The sequence below is a fragment of the Equus przewalskii genome, chromosome 1 (assembly GCF_037783145.1).
Source record: "Equus przewalskii isolate Varuska chromosome 1, EquPr2, whole genome shotgun sequence".
Classification (NCBI taxonomy): Eukaryota; Metazoa; Chordata; class Mammalia; order Perissodactyla; family Equidae; genus Equus; species Equus przewalskii.
Window position 1 is genome coordinate 91,144,610 of NC_091831.1, and position 22,079 is coordinate 91,166,688.

The 22,079-nt window shown below is 45.6% G+C and overlaps 1 protein-coding gene and 1 long non-coding RNA gene across 5 annotated transcripts in view; one reads left to right on the top strand and one right to left on the bottom strand.

The window, feature by feature from the left end:
• Positions 1-2,342, bottom strand: part of LOC103558842 (uncharacterized) — a 26,958-nt gene extending 24,616 nt beyond the window's left edge. Inside the window, exons 1-2 of one of the 2 annotated variants that reach the window (XR_011525388.1) lie at positions 2,204-2,342; positions 662-747 (exon numbers count right to left, since the gene is read on the bottom strand). This is a non-coding gene — a long non-coding RNA (uncharacterized lncRNA). The remainder of the gene's footprint in view (positions 1-661; positions 748-2,203) is intronic. The other variant, XR_011525391.1, reaches the window with a different exon arrangement.
• LOC103544412 (stabilizer of axonemal microtubules 2-like) lies at positions 1,476-19,798 on the top strand. 3 transcript variants are annotated; one of them, XM_070570009.1, is made up of 4 exons: positions 1,476-1,732; positions 5,511-5,690; positions 7,929-8,131; positions 16,832-19,798. In XM_070570009.1, the coding sequence occupies exons 1-4, from the start codon at positions 1,695-1,697 to the stop codon at positions 17,773-17,775; spliced, it is 1,365 nt and encodes a 454-aa protein (XP_070426110.1). In that variant the 5' UTR covers positions 1,476-1,694; the 3' UTR covers positions 17,776-19,798. The 3 variants fall into 3 exon arrangements, with proteins under 3 accessions (XP_070426110.1, XP_070426115.1, XP_070426119.1); XM_070570014.1 differs by lacking the exon at positions 5,511-5,690 and having other exon boundaries at positions 1,502-1,732; XM_070570018.1 differs by lacking the exons at positions 1,476-1,732; positions 5,511-5,690; positions 7,929-8,131 and adding an exon at positions 9,786-9,994.
• The last annotated feature ends 2,281 nt before the right edge of the window (positions 19,799-22,079 follow it).

Here is a 22,079-nt window from a genome sequence, read left to right on the forward strand (position 1 = left end):
TACTCTGCAACTTGCTTTTTGTCTCTTAGCATGTTTTTCTATATAATTACATGTAGATCAAACAATTGTGTGAACAGCTGCACAGCATTTCACAACACGGTGGTACAGGTTTACTTAACCACTTCCCAAGGACAGACATTAAGGTTGTTGGCATTTTTTCACTAACACAGACTTTTCGGTGAATATCAATGAACATCCATCTCACAGGTAGAAATCTGTATGACATTTGTATGACGATTTCTGTCAGATAAATTCCTAGAAGTGTTACTGTCAAAATGACATTCTGACTTGGGGACAGCAAGCTTTAAGGATCATGGAAACCCACAGTTAAGTTAAGACTCTAAACCCAATATGCAGGACCAGCCAGGAAAGGGAGCACTAGGGCTGAACCAGCAAGGCCCTAGGATTCTGACTTTCCTGAGGAAGACACCCATCCCATCGCCTGGTGCACAGGGGCAGGGGTGAACGGCCAGCGCTGCTCTCAGGCCAGTCAACCATCCCCATCTGCATCCAGGTCTGGACAGCTGGACTCTGACAACAGATCATTTGGAGAGGTCAAAAGGAAATTTGCAGAACATAAAGCAAAGAAACCGAGGCACGCAATTAATTCAGGAAGAGAAAGGACACGGAATTATTTTCTTTAAGACACAGCCTGATTTACCTTCTGTATAATGGAGTGAAATGGCACTGGATTTCATAGTGATCCCTCGGGATCTGTTCATCTTCTCTGCTGCCCATGTACCTTAACTGTAAAAATACAGCATATGCATTCTTACTGCCCAATAAATTAAAATACAAAATTAAAAGGGAATGATTTGGACATTTACTTCAAACACTTAAATTTTAAACGAAAAAGCCTTTTGTATTTTTTAAAGGGAGTGGAGTTGGAGAAGGGAAGCTGTCGGGGAAGAGAAATCGACAACGTGTGGGACATTCCCACTTTGCAAACGTATCACATACTGAGTGCAAACCCTCCCCAGAGCGCTGCTCACGCCCCTTTCAGCCATGAGGGAGCGGGCAGTCCACGAACAACTCAGCATCTGGGGAAATTCCTTCTGTTCACCAAGAACACGGCCCTTCTCTCCACTCAAAAGCCTTGAGAACTCCCCGACACAGGATTGACACATTCATTCACCCACATTAACTCCTCAACTTCCAGAAAGGGTCCCTTCCCGCAGCTCAGGCAAAAGTAAATTCCTAAAAGCTCCCGACGACGTGCGGCCAGACACAGCCGTCCCTTCCGATTGTCGCTCTCCCGATGTCGGTGTGGTATTGCCCAGAGGTGCTGATGACCCTCGTGTGCGCGTGCAATTCCTCCAGGAGCGTGGACTCGCCTAGTTTCCTTCCTGTTTGCCCCGAGATCCCCCCTGGCTCCCCTGCACCGCTCCGACCTCGCGGGTCTTCCTCCAAAACTCTCAGCCCCTGTTCTTCTTCCCGCGCCGGGGTAGGAGGCCAGCGCATGACCCTTGACCCCTAGCGTCCCTTGACGCCGCCGGAAGCTGCGCCGCGCGCGTCGCCCGGGAGCTGCGGTCGCCTTGACGACGGCGGGCGCGCTGGAGCCGCGCGCGCAGCCCAGAAACCACGGTCGCCTTGACGACGGCGGGCGCGCTGGAGCAGGCCTCGTCTCCCGGAAGCCGCGGTCGCCTTGACGACGGCGGGCGCGCTGGAGCCGCGAGCGGAGCGTCAGGCCGGGCATGCGGAGCTGGTGCCTGTGTCGGATCTGCACCTGCGGGTAGGACGCGGCGGGGTAGGGGCAGGGGCAGGGGGCCAGGAGGGGCGGCGGGGGCCCCCGAGACGGAGGGCGCGGGCGCGGGCGCGGCGGCGGCCCCGCTCATCAGGTCACGAGCGCTCGCTGCGCCCGCCGGCCGCGGCGTCACCCTATCCGCCGTGTAGACGCCCTTGTCGGTGCGGACCGGACTCCGCCGGGCGGGTGGTGTGCGCCGTGTAGACGCCCTGACGGGTGCGGACCGGACTCCGCGTGCACTGCGGACGGGGGCGCCCCGCTGCCAGAGCGACAGACGCGCCCGTCCTCCCTGCTGCGTCCTCTCCGGAGGAAAGACGCGTATGGACGGAAAGCAGTTTCCCCCAGCTGCGTGATAAACGTTGTTTACAAGTAGTAATTAGGTGTCGATTAGAAGATAAATTAATATTTAGCTATGAATCCAAAAACTCTGATGTGCAAGAAAGTTAATTTTTTTCTAACCTTTAAGTTAATTTATGTCCGGTCCCAGTTCCTTTCCCGTCCAGCTGTGAGGAAGTTTGGTCTTCATTATGTCGGAGGCTCCCCACCAGTCTGCCGCCACCAAGAAAGCTCAGGCAGCTGACGCTCACCCCGAGGACGTGGCGGGGGGGGGGGGGGGGGGGGAGGGAACAACGCTTCTTTACAACATTAAATTGCTTTTCTAGGGAAAGTTAGGGCCCCAGCTGGGGAAACCTGCGGTGAAGAAAGGGGACTCGCTAAAATAGATGGTAGGATAGGGTGAACATCTTAAGTGCGTGTGAAACGCAAAGAATCTGAGAAGAATTAAAGGCATGAGAAACTTCAGGAAGATTAAAAGCTATACAGGGGCTGGCCTGGTGGCGCAGTGGTTAAATTCCCACGTTCTGCTTTGGTGGCCCAGGGTTCGAGGGTTCGGATCCTGGGTGCAGATATGGCACCACCTGGCAAGCCATGCTGTGGTAGGCGTCCCACATGTAAAGTACAGGAAGATGGGCACGGATGTTAGCTCAGGGGCAGTCTTCCTCAGCAAAAAGAGGAGGATTGGCAGCAGATGTTAGCTCAGGCCTAATCTTCCTCAGAAAATAAATGAATAAAAAATAAAAGCTATACCATAAAGTTACGGTTTAAAAATGAAGTAAAGTGAAATTTAGAATGATTTTTAAGTATTGATAAGTGATAGCATGAAGGAAAGGTAGTTTCCTTAATCTTGAGGCTGGGAACCTTTTGCTTTGCGTGCTCTTCGGGCCATGGTGTTGACTCCATGGAACAGAAAAGGTGCTCCCTACACTCATTGAGCGCCTGTACTATTGTCTACTCATATTGAGTAGACAATATGTCGTAGTCATGGTAAAGTAAACAGTACACCAGGGTCACAACTTTTCAGAAGAACCTAGGTTCAAAGCATGGCAACTTGGTGTTGAAGGACAAAATCTAAACAAACTTGTAATATATAGTAAATAAAAAGATGTAGCTGGCAGAAAGTCAGATGTGAAAGGGAGAGGGAAATTGGAGAAAAATAATTAGGAGCTAATACTTTTCTCCATTGTTTTACAAAGTGAGAAAGTCAAAGAGAAGTATTTCTGAGCTAATATTCTCATTTTGCAAAGCAGGATGTCCAGAAATGCAGTCTGAAGTTGATGGAATCAAGAGGGGTTTAAGTGTATTATTTACAGATACAAATGTAATTAAGGTATATGTAAGAAAAAGTCCCTCTTATTCAGATCTTTGCTCAAACGTCATGCTATCTAAAATTGCAACCCTCCTGCCCCACCCCACACTCTATGCCACTTACCTGCTTCATTATACTCCATTGAACTTAACCATTATGTGACGTGCTGTGTATTTTTCTGATTTGTTTGTTCATTGGCTCTCTCTTCCTCCCCTAGTAGGAATGTTAGCTCAAGGAGGGGAAGGAATTTTTTGCCCTTTCTTTCTTCTTGTTGTGTCCCCAATACCTTTCCATAGTTGTTGGTCCTTAAATACTTGCTGCAGGGATGAATAAAGGAATGAATGACCATATCTCAGTAGGAAGTGAGTGGAGTGGTATAAATTAAATCTTTGTCTAGTATGTTAGGATTTGAAAGTTAGTAATTCAAGCTGATAAATCAAGATGTTCAGAGCCATAAACAAGTGTTACAGATGCAGCCTCCGGAAAAACTAGGAAGCAGAGCTGGGAAGAAGTTGCCTCCGGGGGTTGGAAACTGCCCAGGAGGCTTTGCTTTTCTGTACCAGCTCTTCAGCACGACTTGATCTGTTACAATGTGAATGTGTATAAAACACAAACACCGAGAGGTCCCAAAGCTTTGAGTTGATTCTTGTAGCTCAGTGCACTGTTCAGAACCTGCTTGCCTGACCTGTGTACCGCTCCCGTGTTTCCGGGAGACCATGGGGCCCTAAACCACCTCAGCGCTTTCCGGAGCCTCAGCGGACCCTCCGGAGTCTCAGCTCCCTTGACTGGATTTTCTCGGCGGCCCGTGACACCGCCTCTTCACTCTTGCCGGCACTGCAGTTCTTCGCGCTGGCCAGCAGCCCCCAAGCACAGCGCTCATTTCTCTGACCTTCTTCCTGGGGCTCAGTGAGTCTAGATTTCTTAGCTGGTTCCGATTCCTTTACAGAGCATGTTCATCTTCTTGGGGTCCCTAAAGGATGCCAGACCTGAGAAACTGACCTTATGTTTCGGAATTGCGGGATTTTACTTTTTTCTGTTTTGTTAAGAGCTTTATCTTCTTTTTTTCTGATTATGAAGTAAATATACATGAGGCATGGTATAAAAATTCCACTATAAAAATCTATAGTAAAAATTCCTCATAATCCTATTCCCCACAGATAACAATTGTTCTTTAAGACTTGTTTTACATCCACAATCTTTACAAAGAGAGAGCGCGTACTGCACACGCTATTCTACAGCCCATGTGCTCACTTTATCGTCTTTCCGTCTTCCAGCCGCCCTGCATAAGGATCAACCTCCTTCTGTTTAACAGTTGCATGCTCTTAGCTTATCTGATGTCCTGGTCATGCATCTTAGTTGTGGAAATGTAATCTACTCTGGCTAGTTTAGGCATGGAGTAGTATATATAGCTCACAGAATTGTTGGAAGAATGAAAGAAAAGTTTCAAAATAAGCCTTCTGGAAAAATGCCCCAAAGTTTCACCGCAGGTCTGGGCTGCCAAGGGAGCGGCTGCCTCTGCCACAATCAGGAAACCAGCAGAGCCCGGCCGACGCCGCGTCCCCGACGGGTCAGGACGCCGCCCTGTGACCGGGACGCGGCTGCAGGCCCCGCGCCTCTCCGCGGTCCTGCAGCCGTGCGGGGGTCGCTGCCTCTGCGGCAGTCAGGGAACTGCAGAGCCGGGCGGACCCCGCGCCCCCCACGGGTCAGGACGCTGCCTGTGACCGGGACGCGGCTGCTGGCCCCACGCCCCGCGCCTCCCGCGGTACTGCAGCCGTGCAGGAGGCGCTGCCCTCCCGGTGGCTCCGAGTCAGCCTCCCGCGAGCATGTGGATGCGGGAGCCTGAGCGGTCCACTTGCCGGCCGTCCCGCCTCTGCGGTGGGAGGAGACGCCGGTGTAGGCACAGCGAGATGGGAGTTTCCACCCTGTGAGGGTGCACCGTGGTTTGTTCACTGCGTTTGTAAACATCACTGCAGAGTAAGCAGAAGGGGTTTTGTTTGTGTTTTTTGGTAAAGCTCTTAAACTTAGCGATTCTGAGTTTATGGAAGTTCTGATTAAAATGCAGTTATCACACAGCATGTTCTGCAGGTGGAAATGATCGTTCGTTTGTTTATGTTTGCTCAGGCGGCATCGTTGTCCTCATGGAACCACAAGGATTTATGAAAATGCTGGCATGTTTTGCCCCACAACTGAATATTTGGAAAAATACCCTCCGTATGGCAGTGCTCTTCCACCTCAGAGTCTTAAGCCCAAGCAGGAATTTCGAGCAGGCCGTGGTAAAATGGAAGGAATGACAACATTTAAGTAAATATTGAGAAACTGTTTGCTTTACTTATTTTTCTCCCAACTCTTCTGGTCTTAATAATTTTTTTAACTCTATAAATTGAACTACTTACTTGATTTAAGTTGAACCAATCCAAGAAGCAATAAACTAGTTGAGTCACAACCTGAGAAAAATAGAAAGATGAGAGTTAAGTTAGAATGGCACAAAGTGAAAAGGAAAAAGGGAAATAAGTTTTATTGATTTTTTTACCTCCTAAAATCTGTCGTATTTATCTGCTTTTCCACCGTTGCCACTAGGTAGGGAAATGCAGAAGCTTCCTAATTGTTAGATCTGTATCTACCCTAGTTTTTGCGTCCCTGATCTGTTTTCTGTACTTTTGAGCCTGCCGAGATGATCTTTTTAAAATGCAGATCTGATCCTCTTGCCTTCCTGCTTAAAATATTCTTATACTTTCCCACTGTATTTAATGGACGCCAAAGAAGATTGTGGTGTGATGAGATGGAGAAAAGCAGTTAGATCTGAGAGATATTTAGGAGGCAAAATTGACAACAGTTGACGATGACCCAGACACAGGAGGAGGTGGAGTGTGAAGCCCGAGTCCTAGGTTTCTGACCGCAGCTGAGGAGATGGGGATGCCGCTCACTAAGACAGGGAGCAAGCAAAAAGGACAGGCTGTTCGGGGAAAATAGTGAGTTTGATTAGGGGCTATCAAGTTTGGAAGTGCCACTGACTGTCCACGAGGCTGTTGTAAATACTGGTCTGGAGCTCAGAGGAGAGATCCGAGCTGAGACGTGAATCTGAAAGCCATTTCTGTGCAGCAGTAATTGAAGCTGTGGGAGCAGAGCGCTTGTCCTCAGGAGCGGACGTTGGGTGAGAGGAGGAGAGCGTGGGGGCTCCCGTGTTGAGGAGCTCCAACAGGTAATGGCTGGGCAGAGGAGGATGGAGCTGCACAGGAGACAGGAGAAACCATCAGGAAGGCAGGGAGAGAGGATTTCTGGGGACAGAGCGGGTGGGCAGTGCTGTCAGTTACTGCCAGAGGGGCCGCGCAGGAGGAGGACTGAACCTGTCTGATGGATTCATCACAGAAGTCATCGTGAGCCTTTAAGCTGCCCTAGAGAAGTGACCGTGCTGGAGACCAGCTTGAGGGGGGTCGATGGCTGAGGAAGGGAGTCAACGAGTCTGAGAAGCTACGTTGTGAAAGGAGAAGGGATCAGTGGGTTTTGGAGCTTATGGAAATACAGAAGATACTGATTAATACGAGATGTTTTAAACAGATCATGAATGAGTAACACAGTCACTAGAGTCCGGAAGAAAAAAGGCAGGTTAACTGAGTTGTGCTAGGTCGTGCATCTGGGGATGGCAGAGGCAGGCTTCAGCCCAGGCAGTCTGATGAGGGTGAGTCTGGTCTTCTCGGCCAGAAGCCTCAGTGTCCGCAGCACCACCTCTGCCACATGATGTCACACACACCCAGGGGCTGGGTCACCAGGGGCTCCATCCACCTTCTCCGCCAGAAGCCTCAGTGTCCGCAGCACCACCTCTGCCACGTGATGTCTCACATGCCCAGGGCTGGGTCACCAGGGGCTCCATCCACCTTCTCCGCCAGAAGCCTCAGTGTCTGCAGCACCACCTCTGCCACATGATGTCTCACATGCCCGGTCACCAGGGGCTCCATCCATGGCCAGGGCTTCCGAGGGTCCAGAGAGGAGTCAGACTCACATCCATGCTGTGAATGAGAATTATGTCTAAAGTCCAGAGTTTAGACGTGAATTATATACTTAATTGATTATTTAATGACAAGCAGGAAGACAGCAAGACTTCAGTAAGAAGAAGGCATGCCCAGATGGTTCACCAGGGTCTTTAAGTAGAATGAATAAGGATTTTGACAAAGTGAACCCCGAGCATGTATTTAAAATTTGTTTCAGATTCATTAAACCTTTTACCGGAGATTTCCTTCCAGGTTAGAAAAAAATTTGATTACGTGAAGATTTTATTGATGTAAGATCCAATTAACTCAGGGTCTATTGTAGTGATGTTTTGAAAACTGGGATTTTTGACATATTTATTTTTCTTAAGCTATTTAGTCGCAGGATAGGACCTAAAGGAATTCAGTTATTTCTTTCAGGTAGTTTATCAACGATCACATTTAAATATCTTCATAGAATTTTCAAGTACAAAAAGCTTGAAAATTTCAACACTGCATTGGTGTAACTAGAAATAAAATAACTTGTGAGGCTGTGTTTCAAATTTATGTATTTCAGGTCGGATTATCGTCCTTATGAAATAGTCAAACAGCCTCGTCATGTACCAGAAGAATATAAACCAAAACAGGGGGAGATCGATCTTGGTACCACCTACAAACGTGATTTTAATTCTTATCAAGTGCAGCCTGTTGCAATAGTGCGGCCTTTGGAGAGAAAACACATTAAAAAAGGAAAGTTGGACACTGTCCCAACCTATAAAGGTAACTTGCCATTTAAAAAATGGAGTCAAAAAACTAAAACTCGCTTCCAGCTTGGACATCTAACGTCAAATCATAATTGTGACGTGCTGCCAAACCTAGCCCACACGGCTTAGGAAAAATCTTTTTTCTCTTTGGTCAGAACAGTATAGTGAAAAAAGACCATTTGCCTGATTGAGAGTTAAGAGACCTGGATTCCTGTCCAAATTCAGCCACTTGATTAGTGTCCTGTCTCTGAAGGCAAGACAGAGGATGCCGGTGAACAAGCATTAGGTCGTATTTGCCACATTGTGCCACATTTAGTGGGTGCTGTTCCTTTCCTCCCATCCCAGAATGAGCTGAAACTGCCGAGTGCACTGGAGTCTTTGGGAAGGTCAGATAAATAGCAACCCTCTTCACCATTCAAGTTCTGAACCAACTGATAAAGCAAAAGAGTTAGCAGATGGAGACTCAAACTATCCCCTTGTACTGATAAAGCTCGGGCTGGAGAATACATCTTAGCAACTGTAGCAGACGGCCTCTGACCCTGAACCTCAGGATAAAATGGGCTTATCCCCTAGCCACAGACAGTGTTGGCCCAGCACATAGGGCACCTGCTCCTGCAGGACTTCCAGCATGGAAGAAGTGTGAGAATGCCTTCTCCCTGCTGAGCCGACTTGAAAGAGTAAGGGCTGGACGGCGTGTGACCAATTTCTTTTGAAAAATCAATGTGATTTTAGTTTACAACTATACACTACCACGTACTGGGGCTTTGCAGGGGGGGAGGAAGGAAAAGGAGGAAGACGGGCAGTAGAGGTTAACTTAGGGCCAATCTTACCCTGCAGGAAAAAAAAATCAATATGATTTAAAAATACTCTATTCCTTTTGGGGGATGGAGTCTTTATTTTTTTAAGATGGGCTCTCCTGTTAGTACATAATATTTCTGTATTATTTTTTGTTAATAATGCAATTGCATGTTTAGGCTTACATCCTTTGCATTAGTTATGTGACATAGCTGAATGAGCATGTCCTAATGTAAACCCTTTTGTAAGAGCGATGTCGTCCACAATAGAAGTAGTGATTTATACCTGGAGTAGGTAATAGCTGAATGCATACTTCTGCTCTAAATGTCACCCTTACCCGTTCACTGAGTGAGCAGAGTGCCTGGTACCGTGTACTGTGTTCTGGACGCCTGCCCAGCAGGAGGTCAGGAGCAGCGTTCTTTCTGTTTTCAGAGCTGTGAGTATGTAAGATGCTACACAAGGAACATGTCTTAAGACAGTGCTTGTGGTGAACAAGTATGTTGTTACAGGCCAACATAGCGTATAGTAATGGCTAAGATTTGTATTTATTGGAATGTAGAGGAGATAATGTATTGCATAATAATTTGACAAAAGATAATTCATGAAAATGACTGTGCTGGGTCTTTTAAACAATCACAGTAGGATTTTCTTTTCTTTTTTTCTGTAAGATCTGTTTAAAAACCAGTGATACTGATGTTCCCTGACGTTTCCATGTAACACACACACACGCCGACACTGGTTCTGCTCTCCTCACGTGGGTCTCTGTGGAGTCCCACACTTCCACTCCCATGGTCCGATGCTGAGGATTCCTGGCTCCCTGTGGGTGTCTCACTCCTGCTCTCTCCCGGGAGGAAAGCTTGTCCTTATATTTCCAGGTCTTCGGCGTGAGACAGCAAACGCTAAGGGCCGAGGCAGTTCAGCGTCTGTGTGATGAGTGTGCCGCAGGTTCTCTAGACACCTACCTGAGGACAGGTCTGTGGCCGAAGAGAAGTCACAGTGGGCAGAGACTCTATTCGCTGAGAATTAGAGGACAGAGGAGAGGCAGAAATGGGAAATGATAAAGGAAAGAATCTCCTGCCGGATGGTAAGAAGGGTGACATCTGGGTCTGGAGATGCGGTTCTGTGAAACTGGCAACTCTCAGAAACGTGTCTGCCCAGCAGCCTCAGGCTAGAAACTCGTTCATATTAAGATGTGGGTGCTGAACACAGGTTGGTGTCTGCTTTGATGTGTGTTTCAGGGCTCACTTGCTCTGCTGGGCACTGCAGGGAATACGGAGATCTGAACTGAGCGTGGTGGTTGGCATTTAGAAACTTTACCCTTGAGTTGAGAAAAAAAGAGCAATAGTAGCATGAAAAATTAAAGAGCCATAGTAGAAATAAATAATATGAGATATCACAAGTGGGGGAAATAATTTACTAGAAAATTAATGGAACAATTAGTGCTTCAGAAATTTAGACTGAGCAAGATACCACTTCAGACTGGTCCAGGAACACATCAGAGATTAGTAAATATTGTTATCCAGAAAGAGGAGGGACATCCCAAAAGCGAGGATGAAATGAGCAAAAAGGCGTAGAGCCAGAAAAAGAAAAGGGTTGTTTAGTGAACATGGTGGAGACCAGAGGATTTGAGGACCTGAGAGATTGGGGTGTAATCCTAAGAATGTGGGTTGAAATCAGATCGTGCAGCTTTGATTGCCAGACTGAGGCGCTTTACATTTTTCCTGTGGCCTTGAAGATGTTTGAGTTCTGCTGCCAGGTACAATAGAGCAGACAGCAGAAAGTCATTTCTCCCACTGCAACAACTAGAAACATGTATAAATTTTTAAAACATCTTCTTTTTAACGGCATCAGACGGCTGTGGAAGCAAACACCTAATTCCAGAGGTGGAGGAGCCCTTCTAGGTGAGCTGAGACGGCCGACTGCTTACTTCCCTGGGAGCATTGTCAAGTCAGGGCCAGGCTGAAGGTTGCGCTTGGCATAAGCAGAGGGACTCTACTGGGGGAAGGGAGACCAGTGGAGCACCTGCCACATGGACTGGCGTGACAGTGGAATCTGCGAGTCCCAGGTGCTGGGCCAATTTTCCTTGAGGGATGCTGGCTGAGTGTTTGGGAGCGCGGTGGGAGAGGAGACTGGACCAGAAAGGTCCTAGAGAAGTATCCCGCAGTCTCACTTGGGAGTAGATGCTTAGCAGATGAAGTCCCCCTAGAACGAGGGCTCTGCCACAAACAGCCTACAGGTCATGTCCTTGAGACGTCTGACACTGGAGGAAGACTGCGTCTACCTGAAGGTGCCACTGAGTGTCAGCCCAGCTCAGTTTCTGACTGGCCTGAGGGGATCTGCCCTGTATCCTGTCTGCCTAACAGGAAGGAGCAAGCTGTCCCCTGTTGAAATAGCATTGATTTTAGTTTCTGTGGTTTCCTTATACATGACATCCAGTGTATGGGAAGACATTATGAGACCTTTGAAGAATCAGGTAATATTTGAAGAAATGATGGTCAAGAAATTTCTGAAACTGATGAAAGAATCAGGCACAAGTTCAAGAAGCTCAACAAACCCCAAAATAGATAAAACCACAAAGAAAACCACAGCTAGGCAATTGCTGTCAAAGTTATGAAAGCAAGTAAAGATAAATTCTTCAAAGTAGTAAGAGGAAGCTACACAGTATTTACAGAAAGAAAAATTAGAAGTAAACCTAACTTTCATCAGAAACTATGGGACCCAGAAGATAATGAAACAACATCTTTAATGTACAGAAAGGAAAAAAAAATCTAGAATTTTAAACTCAGTGAACCCCAGAATTTTATATCTAGTGAAAATATCATTCAAAAAATAAGACAGTAATAAAGATGTTTTCAGGAAGAAAAAACAACAGAATATGTTGGTAGCAGACCCATACTACAAAAAGTACTAAAGGAAGTTCTTCAGGTTGAGGAAAAATGATTCCAGAGAGAAGCATGGAATGCAGGAAGGAATGAAGCACACAGAAAGGGTAAATATGTGGGTAAATACAAAAGAATATTGACTTCTTAAAGTCACAATAATTATTATGTATTTTTATGCAAATATAGAACTAAAATATAACAATAGCACAAAAGGCAGGAGGGTGTAAATGGGATTAAACTGTTTCTTCCATTGTTCTAGAAGTGGTAAAAACATCAATTTAATTTTGACTAGGCCAAAAAGATCCCCTAATAAGTCAAAAATGCATTGTTATTCTAAAAATACAGAAAGTTATAATTAAAGTGCTATGGAGAAAATGGAATAATAAAAATACCCTTTATTAATCTAAAGGAAGGAAATAAGGGATAAGGAAACAAAGACTATGGGACCAATCAAAAGCCAATACAATATAGGCCAACTCAACCAGACCATTCATTACACTAAATGTAAATAAAATAAATATTTCAATTAAAACTCAACTCAAACCCAGCTCAACTGCCGACTGAATGGAGTTAACCCCACTCGCTAATGGCCTGGCAGATGAAGATGTATATCCATTTCTGGATGAAAATACTATTTATCTCAGTCTCTACTGTGCTGCACACAATATCCAGCTTCCAAATACAAAGTATAAACTGCACAAAAAAGAAGAAAAAGAGAAAGAAACAAACAAACAATCATCAGGAGATCAAATCAAAACTAGGTTCAGAAATTACCCAGATGTTGGAACTATCAGGATTTTTTTTAACTATGATTAATATTAAATATGATTAATATTAACTATGAGTAATACTAAAAGCTGTAGTGGAAAATATACATGAACACATGGAGAATTTCAGCAAAAAGATTGACACTACAAAAAAGTAAAATGGAAATGCTAGAAATAAACCCGTAATAACTGAGATGAAGAATGCCTTTGATAGTGGTACACTCAACACAGCTAAGAGGAAAAAAAATCTGTGAACTTGAGATAAGTCAATAGAAATTACCTAAACCAAAACACAAAGAGAAAGGAAAATGAAAAAGATAAAACCAGTACGGAGCATCCAAAACTGTGAGACACTTTTAAATGGGTCATATATATGTGTGTGTGTGTGGGGGTGGAATCCCAGAAGAAGAGGAAAAGAACAAGGTAGAAGAATTATTGGAAGACAATTTCAAAAATAATGAGCGTGACATGAAACTACAAATCCAAGAAGCTCAAAGAACCGAGCAGAGTAATTTTTTTTAAAAAAAGAAAAGAAAGTCATGTAGAAACATCTTCAGACATCTTCAAAGTATGTAAAGTGAAAGATAGAAAATATTTAAAGCAGTCGGATTTAAAAGGACACATTGTGTATAAAGGGGTTTTGTTAGAAACTGCAAGTGAGAAGATGATGGAGTTACATCTTTGAAATGCTGAGGGTGGGCAGCAGGGAGACCTGCCGACTCAGATTCTCAGATTCAATCCCCATGAAGACGTCTGTCAGATAACTGAAGACTTTTCTCAGAGAAGTAAGCACTCGGACTCATCACTAGACCTTCACTAAGGGAACTTTAAAGGACGTTCTTAAAGCAGAGAGAATACGAGACCAGAACGGAGCTTGTTCTACGTAAAGAAAGGAAGATCCCTAGCAACGGTTACAGTCAAGGTTAATATAAAAGAAAATTTTTTTTCTGCAGCAAAACTAACAATATATTGTGGGTTTGTACCACATGTGAAAGTTAAAAGTGGAACAAAATAGTACAAAAGGTGAAAGGTAGAAATAGAAGTCTACTGTTAGGAGCTTCTTATATGTGTGTGAATCAGTGTAATGTTACTCAAAAATAGGCTGTGATTAATTAGAAATATGTATTGTAATCTTTAGGGCAGGTGTCAGCAGTCTATGGTCAATGGCCAAATCTGACCCAGCGCTTTTTTTTTGCTAAGTAAAACTATTGAGACACAGCTATGCCCATTCGCCTGCTTACTATCTGTGGCTGCTTTCATGCTGCAGTGTCAGAGTTGAGTAGTTTCAACACAGACCATATGGCCCAAAAGCCTAAAATACTTTCTATTTGGCTCTTTATAGTAGAAGCTTGCCAACATCTCTGCTATGGCAACCACTAAATAAATCTTACTGAAGTAGGAAATCTAAAAAAAAAGAATACCCAGTTAACACAAAAGCAGGCAAAAAAAAAGAGGAAGGAAGAAAGAAAGAACTCATTGAACAAATAGGAGAAAAACAAAACCAACAAGAGTGTAGATTTTAATTCAACCATATCAATAATTACATTAAATGTAAACAATCTAACCATGCCAACTAAAACACAGAGATTGTCATAGTATGTGAAGAAAAAGAACAAACTGTGTGCTGCCTACATCAAATCTACTTTAAATACAAAGATACAGATATGTTAAAAGTAAAATGATGGAAAAATGTATACCACGAGAATTCTAGTTAAAAGAAAGCTTAAGGACTGATGACCTAAACGTCGGAAAACATAGCCTTGAGAACAAGGAACATTACCCGGGATAAAAAGGGACATTAGCTAAGGATAAAAAGACCAGTAAGGATATGAAGACCTAAACAACACCGTCAAAACCTTGATCTAACTGACGTTTGTGGAGCATTCCTGTCGACAATGACAGAACGCGACCTTGTCAAGTGTATGTGGAACAAACGTCCAGACAGTGTTTGAGCCATAAAGCAAACCCTAACAAATAGAAAATAGTTCACGTCATACAAAGCATATTTTTTTATCATAAAAGAATTAAAGTAGGTGTCGTAACAGAAAGAAATCTGGAAGATCCCCAAATATTTGTAAATTAAAGATTCCTATATAACCGGTGGTTTAAAACAGAAGTAACAAAGGCAATTAGGAAGTATTATTATTTAATGAAAATGAGAAAATACATATTAAAATCTGTGAGATGTTTCTAAAGCAGTGCTTTGAGGGAAATTTATCACGTTAAATGTTCATGTTAGAAAAAAAGTCTTAAATCAGTATCTTAAGCCTCCATCTTATGAAACTAGAAAAATAAGAGCAAATTAAACCCAAAGCAAAGTAGAAGGAAAGAAATAAGGGCAGTAATCAGGGAATTTGAAAACAGAAAAACAATAGAGAAAATCATTGGAACCAAAAGCCAACTCTGTTCAAAGGTAATAAAGTTGATGAACTCTAACCAGACTGATCAAGAAAAAAAGACACTAATTCCAAATGCAAGAATGAAAAGGGTGTCACTACAGATCGTAGATGTCCCAAGATGTGAGCACAGGCTTGTTCTCAAGAGGAGAGTCAGTGCTCTGCAGTTTCCTAGAATGGATTTTCGTGCTAACGTCTGCTCTTAAACCTTGTCTTTCAGTCTAAAATTTTTCCTGTTTGAAAAGCAAACCTGGTTTATAATGGAGAAATATTCTCTTCTACTTGTGAAATAAACTCCTTTTTCTCTCAGTCATCTTGTCAGCAAGGGCTCTCCCTGCATGTCTGTGTGGAGCTGCAGACTTTCCGTAGTACCTGTGGTCTCCTCTTAGTTACTGACAAATAGTGTCACAGTTTTACGTTTTAGGCTGTAAACAGTGGAGCCTCCTTCGTGGGCCTCGAGGGGAAGCGGGCTCGTGTAAGGCTGCACGTGGACCAGAAGTGGAAAGCCGTCAGGCACACTCTCAGAGAGGAGCTCCTCCCTGTGTCTCTGCCCGGAGCGCGTGCTTTCTCCCGCAGCGTCCTTGCTTCCCTCTGTACCCTGCTCCGACCGCCCTCTGTACCCTGCTCCGACCGCCCTCTGCTGGATGGCCACCCCCCCGCAATCGTTCCTGTCTCCCTGCAAGTCTGCCTGGTGTCTTCAGCTCACTGTGGCTCTCCATTCTGCTTCGTGGATCCTTTTAGAGTCTTCTCCCGCTTTTATCCGCCCATGTATTTTCAAATTAGGTTCACGAGAACAGGAAATGCACTCGCCCCAGCTCCTCTTTCCTGCCAGCCTGTCTCACGGGTCTCTGCCAGCCTAAGGAGCGCCTGCTCCTGGAGCAGCTTCCACTCCCGTCCAGACATCAGTAGCTTGAGGTGGGAGCAATCACTTGGTCCAAAACTTGGCCATCTCGGCAGAAATATCCATGGATGAGGAATTTTTCTCTTCAAAGGAAGTATCCACATAATAAACGTTTGAATTTTGGCCTTTCCAGTAAACACTGCATGGACTCTAGACTAATGCTTTATCTTGTATAACTTCTGTCATTTATAAATTGACTTTTGGTATTTAGAAATACATATTTTTGGGTGAAGTCAATTCTGTAGTATTTCTCAGATTTCTGCCTTTGTCATCTAGAAATAGAAGAACCTAGATAACCCGCAGCTGAAGTGCAGGCCCTTCAGTTTTCCGTCGTGGTCTCGGCAAGCTGCAGGAGCAGAGTTAAGGCATTTGACGCATCCAGACTGAGCTCTGATGCTCACTTCTGAACTCTACTCACAGCTTCTGACGCTGTTGAGAGCGTCACTCCACACTCCTGGCCTCGGTGGCCCTCTATGTTTTGTGAATGCTTTGAACCCACTTCCTGAGGAGGAAAAGTCAGAGCCAGTGACCTTTCTGGGATAGTATGAGTTACCTGTCCTGCAGGCTTCCTAGAGAGAATGGAGCTGAAATTCTCTCCCCTTTGAGCAGTCCCTCCAAAGCAAGGAGTGATGCCCACGTCACTTTCACCCACACATCAGGCCCCTGATTTCACGTGAACCCCTAGAGTCTATGGTTTACTCCAGCACTCAGATGTTCCATTCCCTTCTTCTGTAATCGGATGAATCTGGAATTGCAAAGTTGTGTGCCTTAAAGTGAGGAAATAAGAAGAGGAAGGTGAGAATGAGGAAAAAAACAAATCTGAGGTGAATCAGAGAAGCTTCAGACTCGACTGGTGGTCAGGTTTCTAAAGGAAATGGAAGGGTGTATGGCAATGAGAGAACTCAGTCATGATTTTTAGAAGATGGTAGTTTACTCCAGTATTTAAAAATGCTCTTGTTTTTTTTTATTTTCAAGATGATTATAGAGCTTGGGACATTCAGAAAACTGAACTTTATAAACGAGAACAAACTTACTCTCCCCCCGCTGTGAAATTTGGAAATTCAACCACATTTCAGGACGACTATGTTCCACAGGAGATAAAGCCCAGGCAGAGCTTTAGACCCAGCTCTGTGGTCAAACGCTCCACATGCCCTTTTGATGGTGACACCAGTCATCGCCTTGACTATGTGCCTTACCAGCTAGAAGTCAAGTCCTCAAGGCCGAGAGAAGTTTACAAGCCAACCAGCCAACCCTTTGAGGATCTCACAACCCACCGACGTGACTTTCAGGGTCTGGCTGGTGAAACTGCGAAAATCTGCAGACCTGCACACACCAGAGTGACCCAAAGAGCTCATTTCGAAGGAAGCACTGAATTCCGTGAAAGTTTCCAGCCGTGGGAACTCCCGCCCCCTGAGGTCAGGAAAGTGCAGGAGTACGTTCCTCCTGCAGGTGCGATGCAGTCAGACAGCACGAGCCACCTCGACTACGTTCCCCATCAGGCCACGCGCGTCCTTCCCATCAGGCCGCTGTCCCATCGGAGCAGGAACAGTGATCCCTTCCAAGGGAAGAGCACCACGAAGGAAGACTTTCCCGCGTGGGAGAGTCGTCGCCAAGGCCCCGTCAAGCAGCAGCCGCAGATTCCTGCCCCGTCTGGAAGGTTCGAGGGTTTGAGCACTTTCAGGTGTCACTATGTGCCTCATGAACTGGTTCCAACGGAGAGCTGCAGACCTTTACAAGTTCCTGTTAAGAGTTCTGCTCCGTTTGATGACGTCACCATGTACTCCACAGAGTACGTGCCAAAGAGACGGGAGATCTGCCCTGCCAGCTGTCCTTCGCCTCCAGGCTATGTCTTCGAGCACACGGACTCCCGAGGTCATCAGTTCTTCCGCAAGGTCACTCCCGTGGTGAAGGCCTTCTGATCACCAAATCATATTGAAAGGAAGCTGACTCACAGCGGGTGGGTTTTCCAAAGGCAAAACCAACTTTTTATAGTAGGAAAAAAAATTATGAGAGCTGAAAAAGATCAGTTTTTAAATTTTTTTTTTTTTTGAGGAAGATTAGCCCTGAGCTAACATCTACCGCCAATCCTCCTCTTTTTGCTGAGGAAGACTGGCGCTGAGCTAACATCCATGCCCATCTCTTCATCTGCTTTCTCTGTGGGATGCCTGCCACCGCATGGCCTGACAAGCAGTGCCGTGTCCATACCTGGGACCTGAACCAGCGAACCCCGGGCCGCAGAAGTGGAACTTGTGAACTTAACCACTGCACCACCGGGCTGGCCTCACGTTTTTAAGTTTTTTTAAGATTGGCACCTGAGCTAACAACTGTTGCCAATCTTCTTTTTTTTTTCTTCTGCTTTTTCTTCCCCAAATCCCCCCAGTACATAGTTGCATATTTTAGTTGTGTGTCCTTCTAGTTGTGGCATGTGGGACGCCGCCTCAACGTGACCTGATGAGCGGTGCCATGTCTGCGCCCAGGATCCGAACTAGTGAAACCCTGGGCCGCTGAAGTGGAGCACAGTGAACTTAACCACTCAGCTACAGGGCTGGCCCCACTTTTTAAATTTTTAAACAAGAAAATTGGAAGTTTTTTATAGGAAATCAGGATCTTAAAATCCATTTTGTATTGGTATTTTTATCAAGATTTTTCTTTAATGTGCATTTCTGAAAGGTGAATGAGGTACATTCCCATCTGAATTATTTTAATGCCCAACATACTGTTTGGTAGCTTGTCCCCAATTTATTGTCCTTTCTCCTTGTGTTTATAATTAGAGCAATTCTGTGGTTATTCACGTGCCGGTTGTCATTTATCAAGGCGTGAGCACTGTCTAGCACACCCCTGAAAATGATACAGTCCCTCTTCCAGGACCAGAGTGCTCATCTCCCCAGGCTTCCGAGCGTCCGCGTGGTGCCCAGCCGGCGTCTGGTGGTGGAGGTGGCCGCGCTGCTCCTCACCGCGGGCCAGTCAGCAGGAGGCTCTGGCGTGGTGAGGACAGGCTCTGGGCACCTGAGGACCTGCGTTCACGTCCTAACCACAGCAGTTCATGTCTATGCTGCCCTGGGTAAGTGGCTGCAGTCTTTGAGCCTCCGTGTCTTCGTTTATAAAAGGATGTCTGCTTTGCCCACCTCCTAGAAATTTTGTTTTGAGCCGCAGGCCCTCTGATGCGTTGTGATCCATAAAGTAAAAGCGCTCAGCAAACGCGAGGGGCCGTTGGTAAGTCACTCAGTCTCTCTTTGCGCCTGGTTCCTCCTTTTCCTGTTAGGGTCATTGCCACTCAGTCCTCTCTGGCCTGTAGCAAGGACTGTAAACCCCCGAACTCGCTCCTAGCTCAGGAGCAGCTCGACTGCTGAGAAGAGTCCTGTCCTTGCGAGCCTCACGCCCGGAGAGGCTGGTGCGGGCCCCCGTGGCTTGAGCGACAGTTTCCAGAGGGGAAAGAGCGCTGCCTGCAGTAGTTTTCGGCGTGGTGACAGTTCTGACGACATCCTCAGGGGACCTCGGTTAATTATGCGCCTAATTAATTGTGGCGCCCAGAGCCATGGCTCGGAAGCCCCAGGCTCAGGATGGGGAGGATTGTCCTCCTGCAGCCTGGAGACGAGGGACAGGAGGGAGGGAAGGGACGAGGCCAGCAGGCGAGCTGGAGAGAGCCACGTGTGGGAACGCTGAGAATCGCCCAAGGAACTCGACTCTTTGGGTGGTTTTCTTTAAAAATGATTGATTATGATAGAATATGATTTATTTTATCAGGAAGTTTAATCTTTTGTAGCTTTAGAATTGTTTCAAAGTATATACTTAATTGACAATAAATCCAATATTTGGTTAACATATTTTTAATTATTCGAAAGTAGTTTGTTCTTATTTATATTTGTATTTATTAGTGAAAATTATGGATATGTAGAATTTTATATCTATGCAACATTAATAAAGCATCAATAAAGGAATAAATTATCATGAAATCATTTCTGCGCCAAATTTTCTCTAGAAAAGAGAGCTTTTTAATAAAGTCTTGTCTCGGTTAACCTGTATGTAATTAGATATTCTTACCTTTTTAACAGAAAACATATGCACTCAAATGAAAAGTGAGGGAATACAACAGTGCTGTCATCCTGGTCCATGTTCTGATGCTGGGGGTTCAGATCCCTCTGTGATCCAGTGGGGGCTCTCCTCCCTGGACAAAGGTCACCATAACAAGACACCTCCTAGGGTTTCCTGGGCAGTTTGCCCTGGGCCGAGGACACAGAGATGGGTAACGGTGTCTCCCCACCATCTAACACTCAGTGTAGCAGGTGTGGACATAGAGAGCAGCACAGAGTGTACGTGGGCCCTTTAGGCTGGGAGTGCAGGAAAGGCTTGCTCAAGGAGAAGACAGTGGCGTTCAGTCCTGAAAGGTAAGTAGGAACTTGCCAGATCAAGGAAAGCGGGAAGGTGGGAACAGCATGAGCTCAGGTGCAGAGGGATCTATATCTCTGTGCAAGAGTTAAAGAGACTCCAAGACACGGTGGGGAAAGCTAGCAACCCGATTTGTCCATCGGCTCCCTAGGTCTCTGAATAATATTCAGGAACACACACACACTTACACAACATTTTAACAGTGCTGGAAACTGGTAACATTATTTAACAGGCTGCCAGATTCAGAAGGAATTTCCACTAAGCCAAACTGGGATGAGTCTGATGAAGAAAGGAGGACAGTTCAGAGAGAAAAGGCGATAGCAGGTTTCCACCCCACCTTACCCCATCTCCCCGCCTCCCTGCATGGCCTGTTGTGGGAATAACACCACAGACTCAGAAATCAGAAGGAAAGCCTTCATTGTTTATGAAAGCTGCACAGACAAAGCTGAGTGACCCAGTATGCCGTGGGCTGTGAGTGACGCCGATGTGTCGGTGTGGTTCACAGGTGGTAGCGCGGGTGCCCTCTGGCGCAGGCTCTCCATGGTGGGGAGGCCGTGCGTCTGTGAGGGCGGGGGTCACAGGGCGACTGTACCTCCCTCAATTCTGCTGTGAACCTAGAACTACTCTAAAAAATAGCGACTATTAAAAACACAAACTGCACGGCAGGAAAAAAGAAGAGGAGGGTCCACCAGTCAGAGGTTGGGAACCCCACACCCCAACTTCTCAATACATCAGATTTACTGACTTTCTTTTGTATAAAACCACTGTGTACAGCCCTGTCTGAGGATCACTGCGTGAGAGTAGCAGCCTCGTAATACCAAGGGAAGAGGAGCAAGGATTCGGAGCACCTGCAGCGCTCTGTTGTTGGTGGGAACACAAAATGGTACCGCCACTTTATTCAAATCACCTAACTGGAAACAACGCAGCTGTCTTTTGACTGGAAGAATGATGCTCATCTATAGCATATCCACGCAAAGCCCATTCGAGGAACGAACTATCGCCCAACATTGTGCACGAGTCTTAAATGTGTTCTGGTGAGTGAAAGAAGCCAGACTTCAAAGCCCACATATTGTATGATCCCACTTACGTGAAATTCTGGAAAAGAGAATATTATAGGAACATAAAATAGATCAGTGGTTGCCGGGGGGGGGGGGGGGCCCACAAAGAGGCAGGACGAGGGAATTGGGGGGCGAGGGAGCTATTATGTGAGACAGTGGGGTGGTAGATAAACAACTCTCTAAATGGAACCGAAAACCACGGAGTCAGTTTTACTGCATTAAAATTACAAAAGCCATCGCCCAGGAGGTGGGGAGAACCCAAAAAGGAAGCAGACTGTGACACACAACGACACAAAGGAATCACCTAACCACTCTGCAGGGGGGAGAAAGGAGACGACCTCAGCAACTTTGGGGAAGTGTCCTGACCGGATGCTATACGGCTGGAGACCAGAAGAACTCTATACAAACACTGTTCTCTAGTTGGTAATTTTTTTTTCTCTCACAGGAGTATATGTTGGCAATTCTGAAACTACTTTCTGTGTATACTAAGGTCAAACCAAGAAAATAGATTGTTGATAATGACAGCCAGGCTTCTCACTGTCAGAGAAACAAGTTACAAATAAGAAAAAGGTGTAGACAGACTATAATGATGACCTATTGCGCTGGATCGGCACCTGAGGTTTCAGTATGAACGCATAGGTACAGAAATAAAGGTAGATGTGTGTGTGTGCGTGCTTTCATGGGTTAGTATATATATAATAAACCTAAAAAAACCCCAAATAGCCAAAGCTGGGACGATTTGAGCAACAAGATAATGATAGTGTTGGATTTTAACCCAA

Excerpts from the sequence above, each read along its gene's own strand:
- LOC103544412 (XM_070570009.1), top strand. The coding sequence starts at position 1,695 with ATGCGGAGCTGGTGCCTGTGTCGGATCTGCACCTGCGG. Across the intron at positions 5,691-7,928 it reads GAAGGAATGACAACATTTAA|GTCGGATTATCGTCCTTATG; the intron begins GTAAATATTGAG and ends TATGTATTTCAG. Across the intron at positions 8,132-16,831 it reads CACTGTCCCAACCTATAAAG|ATGATTATAGAGCTTGGGAC; the intron begins GTAACTTGCCAT and ends TTTATTTTCAAG.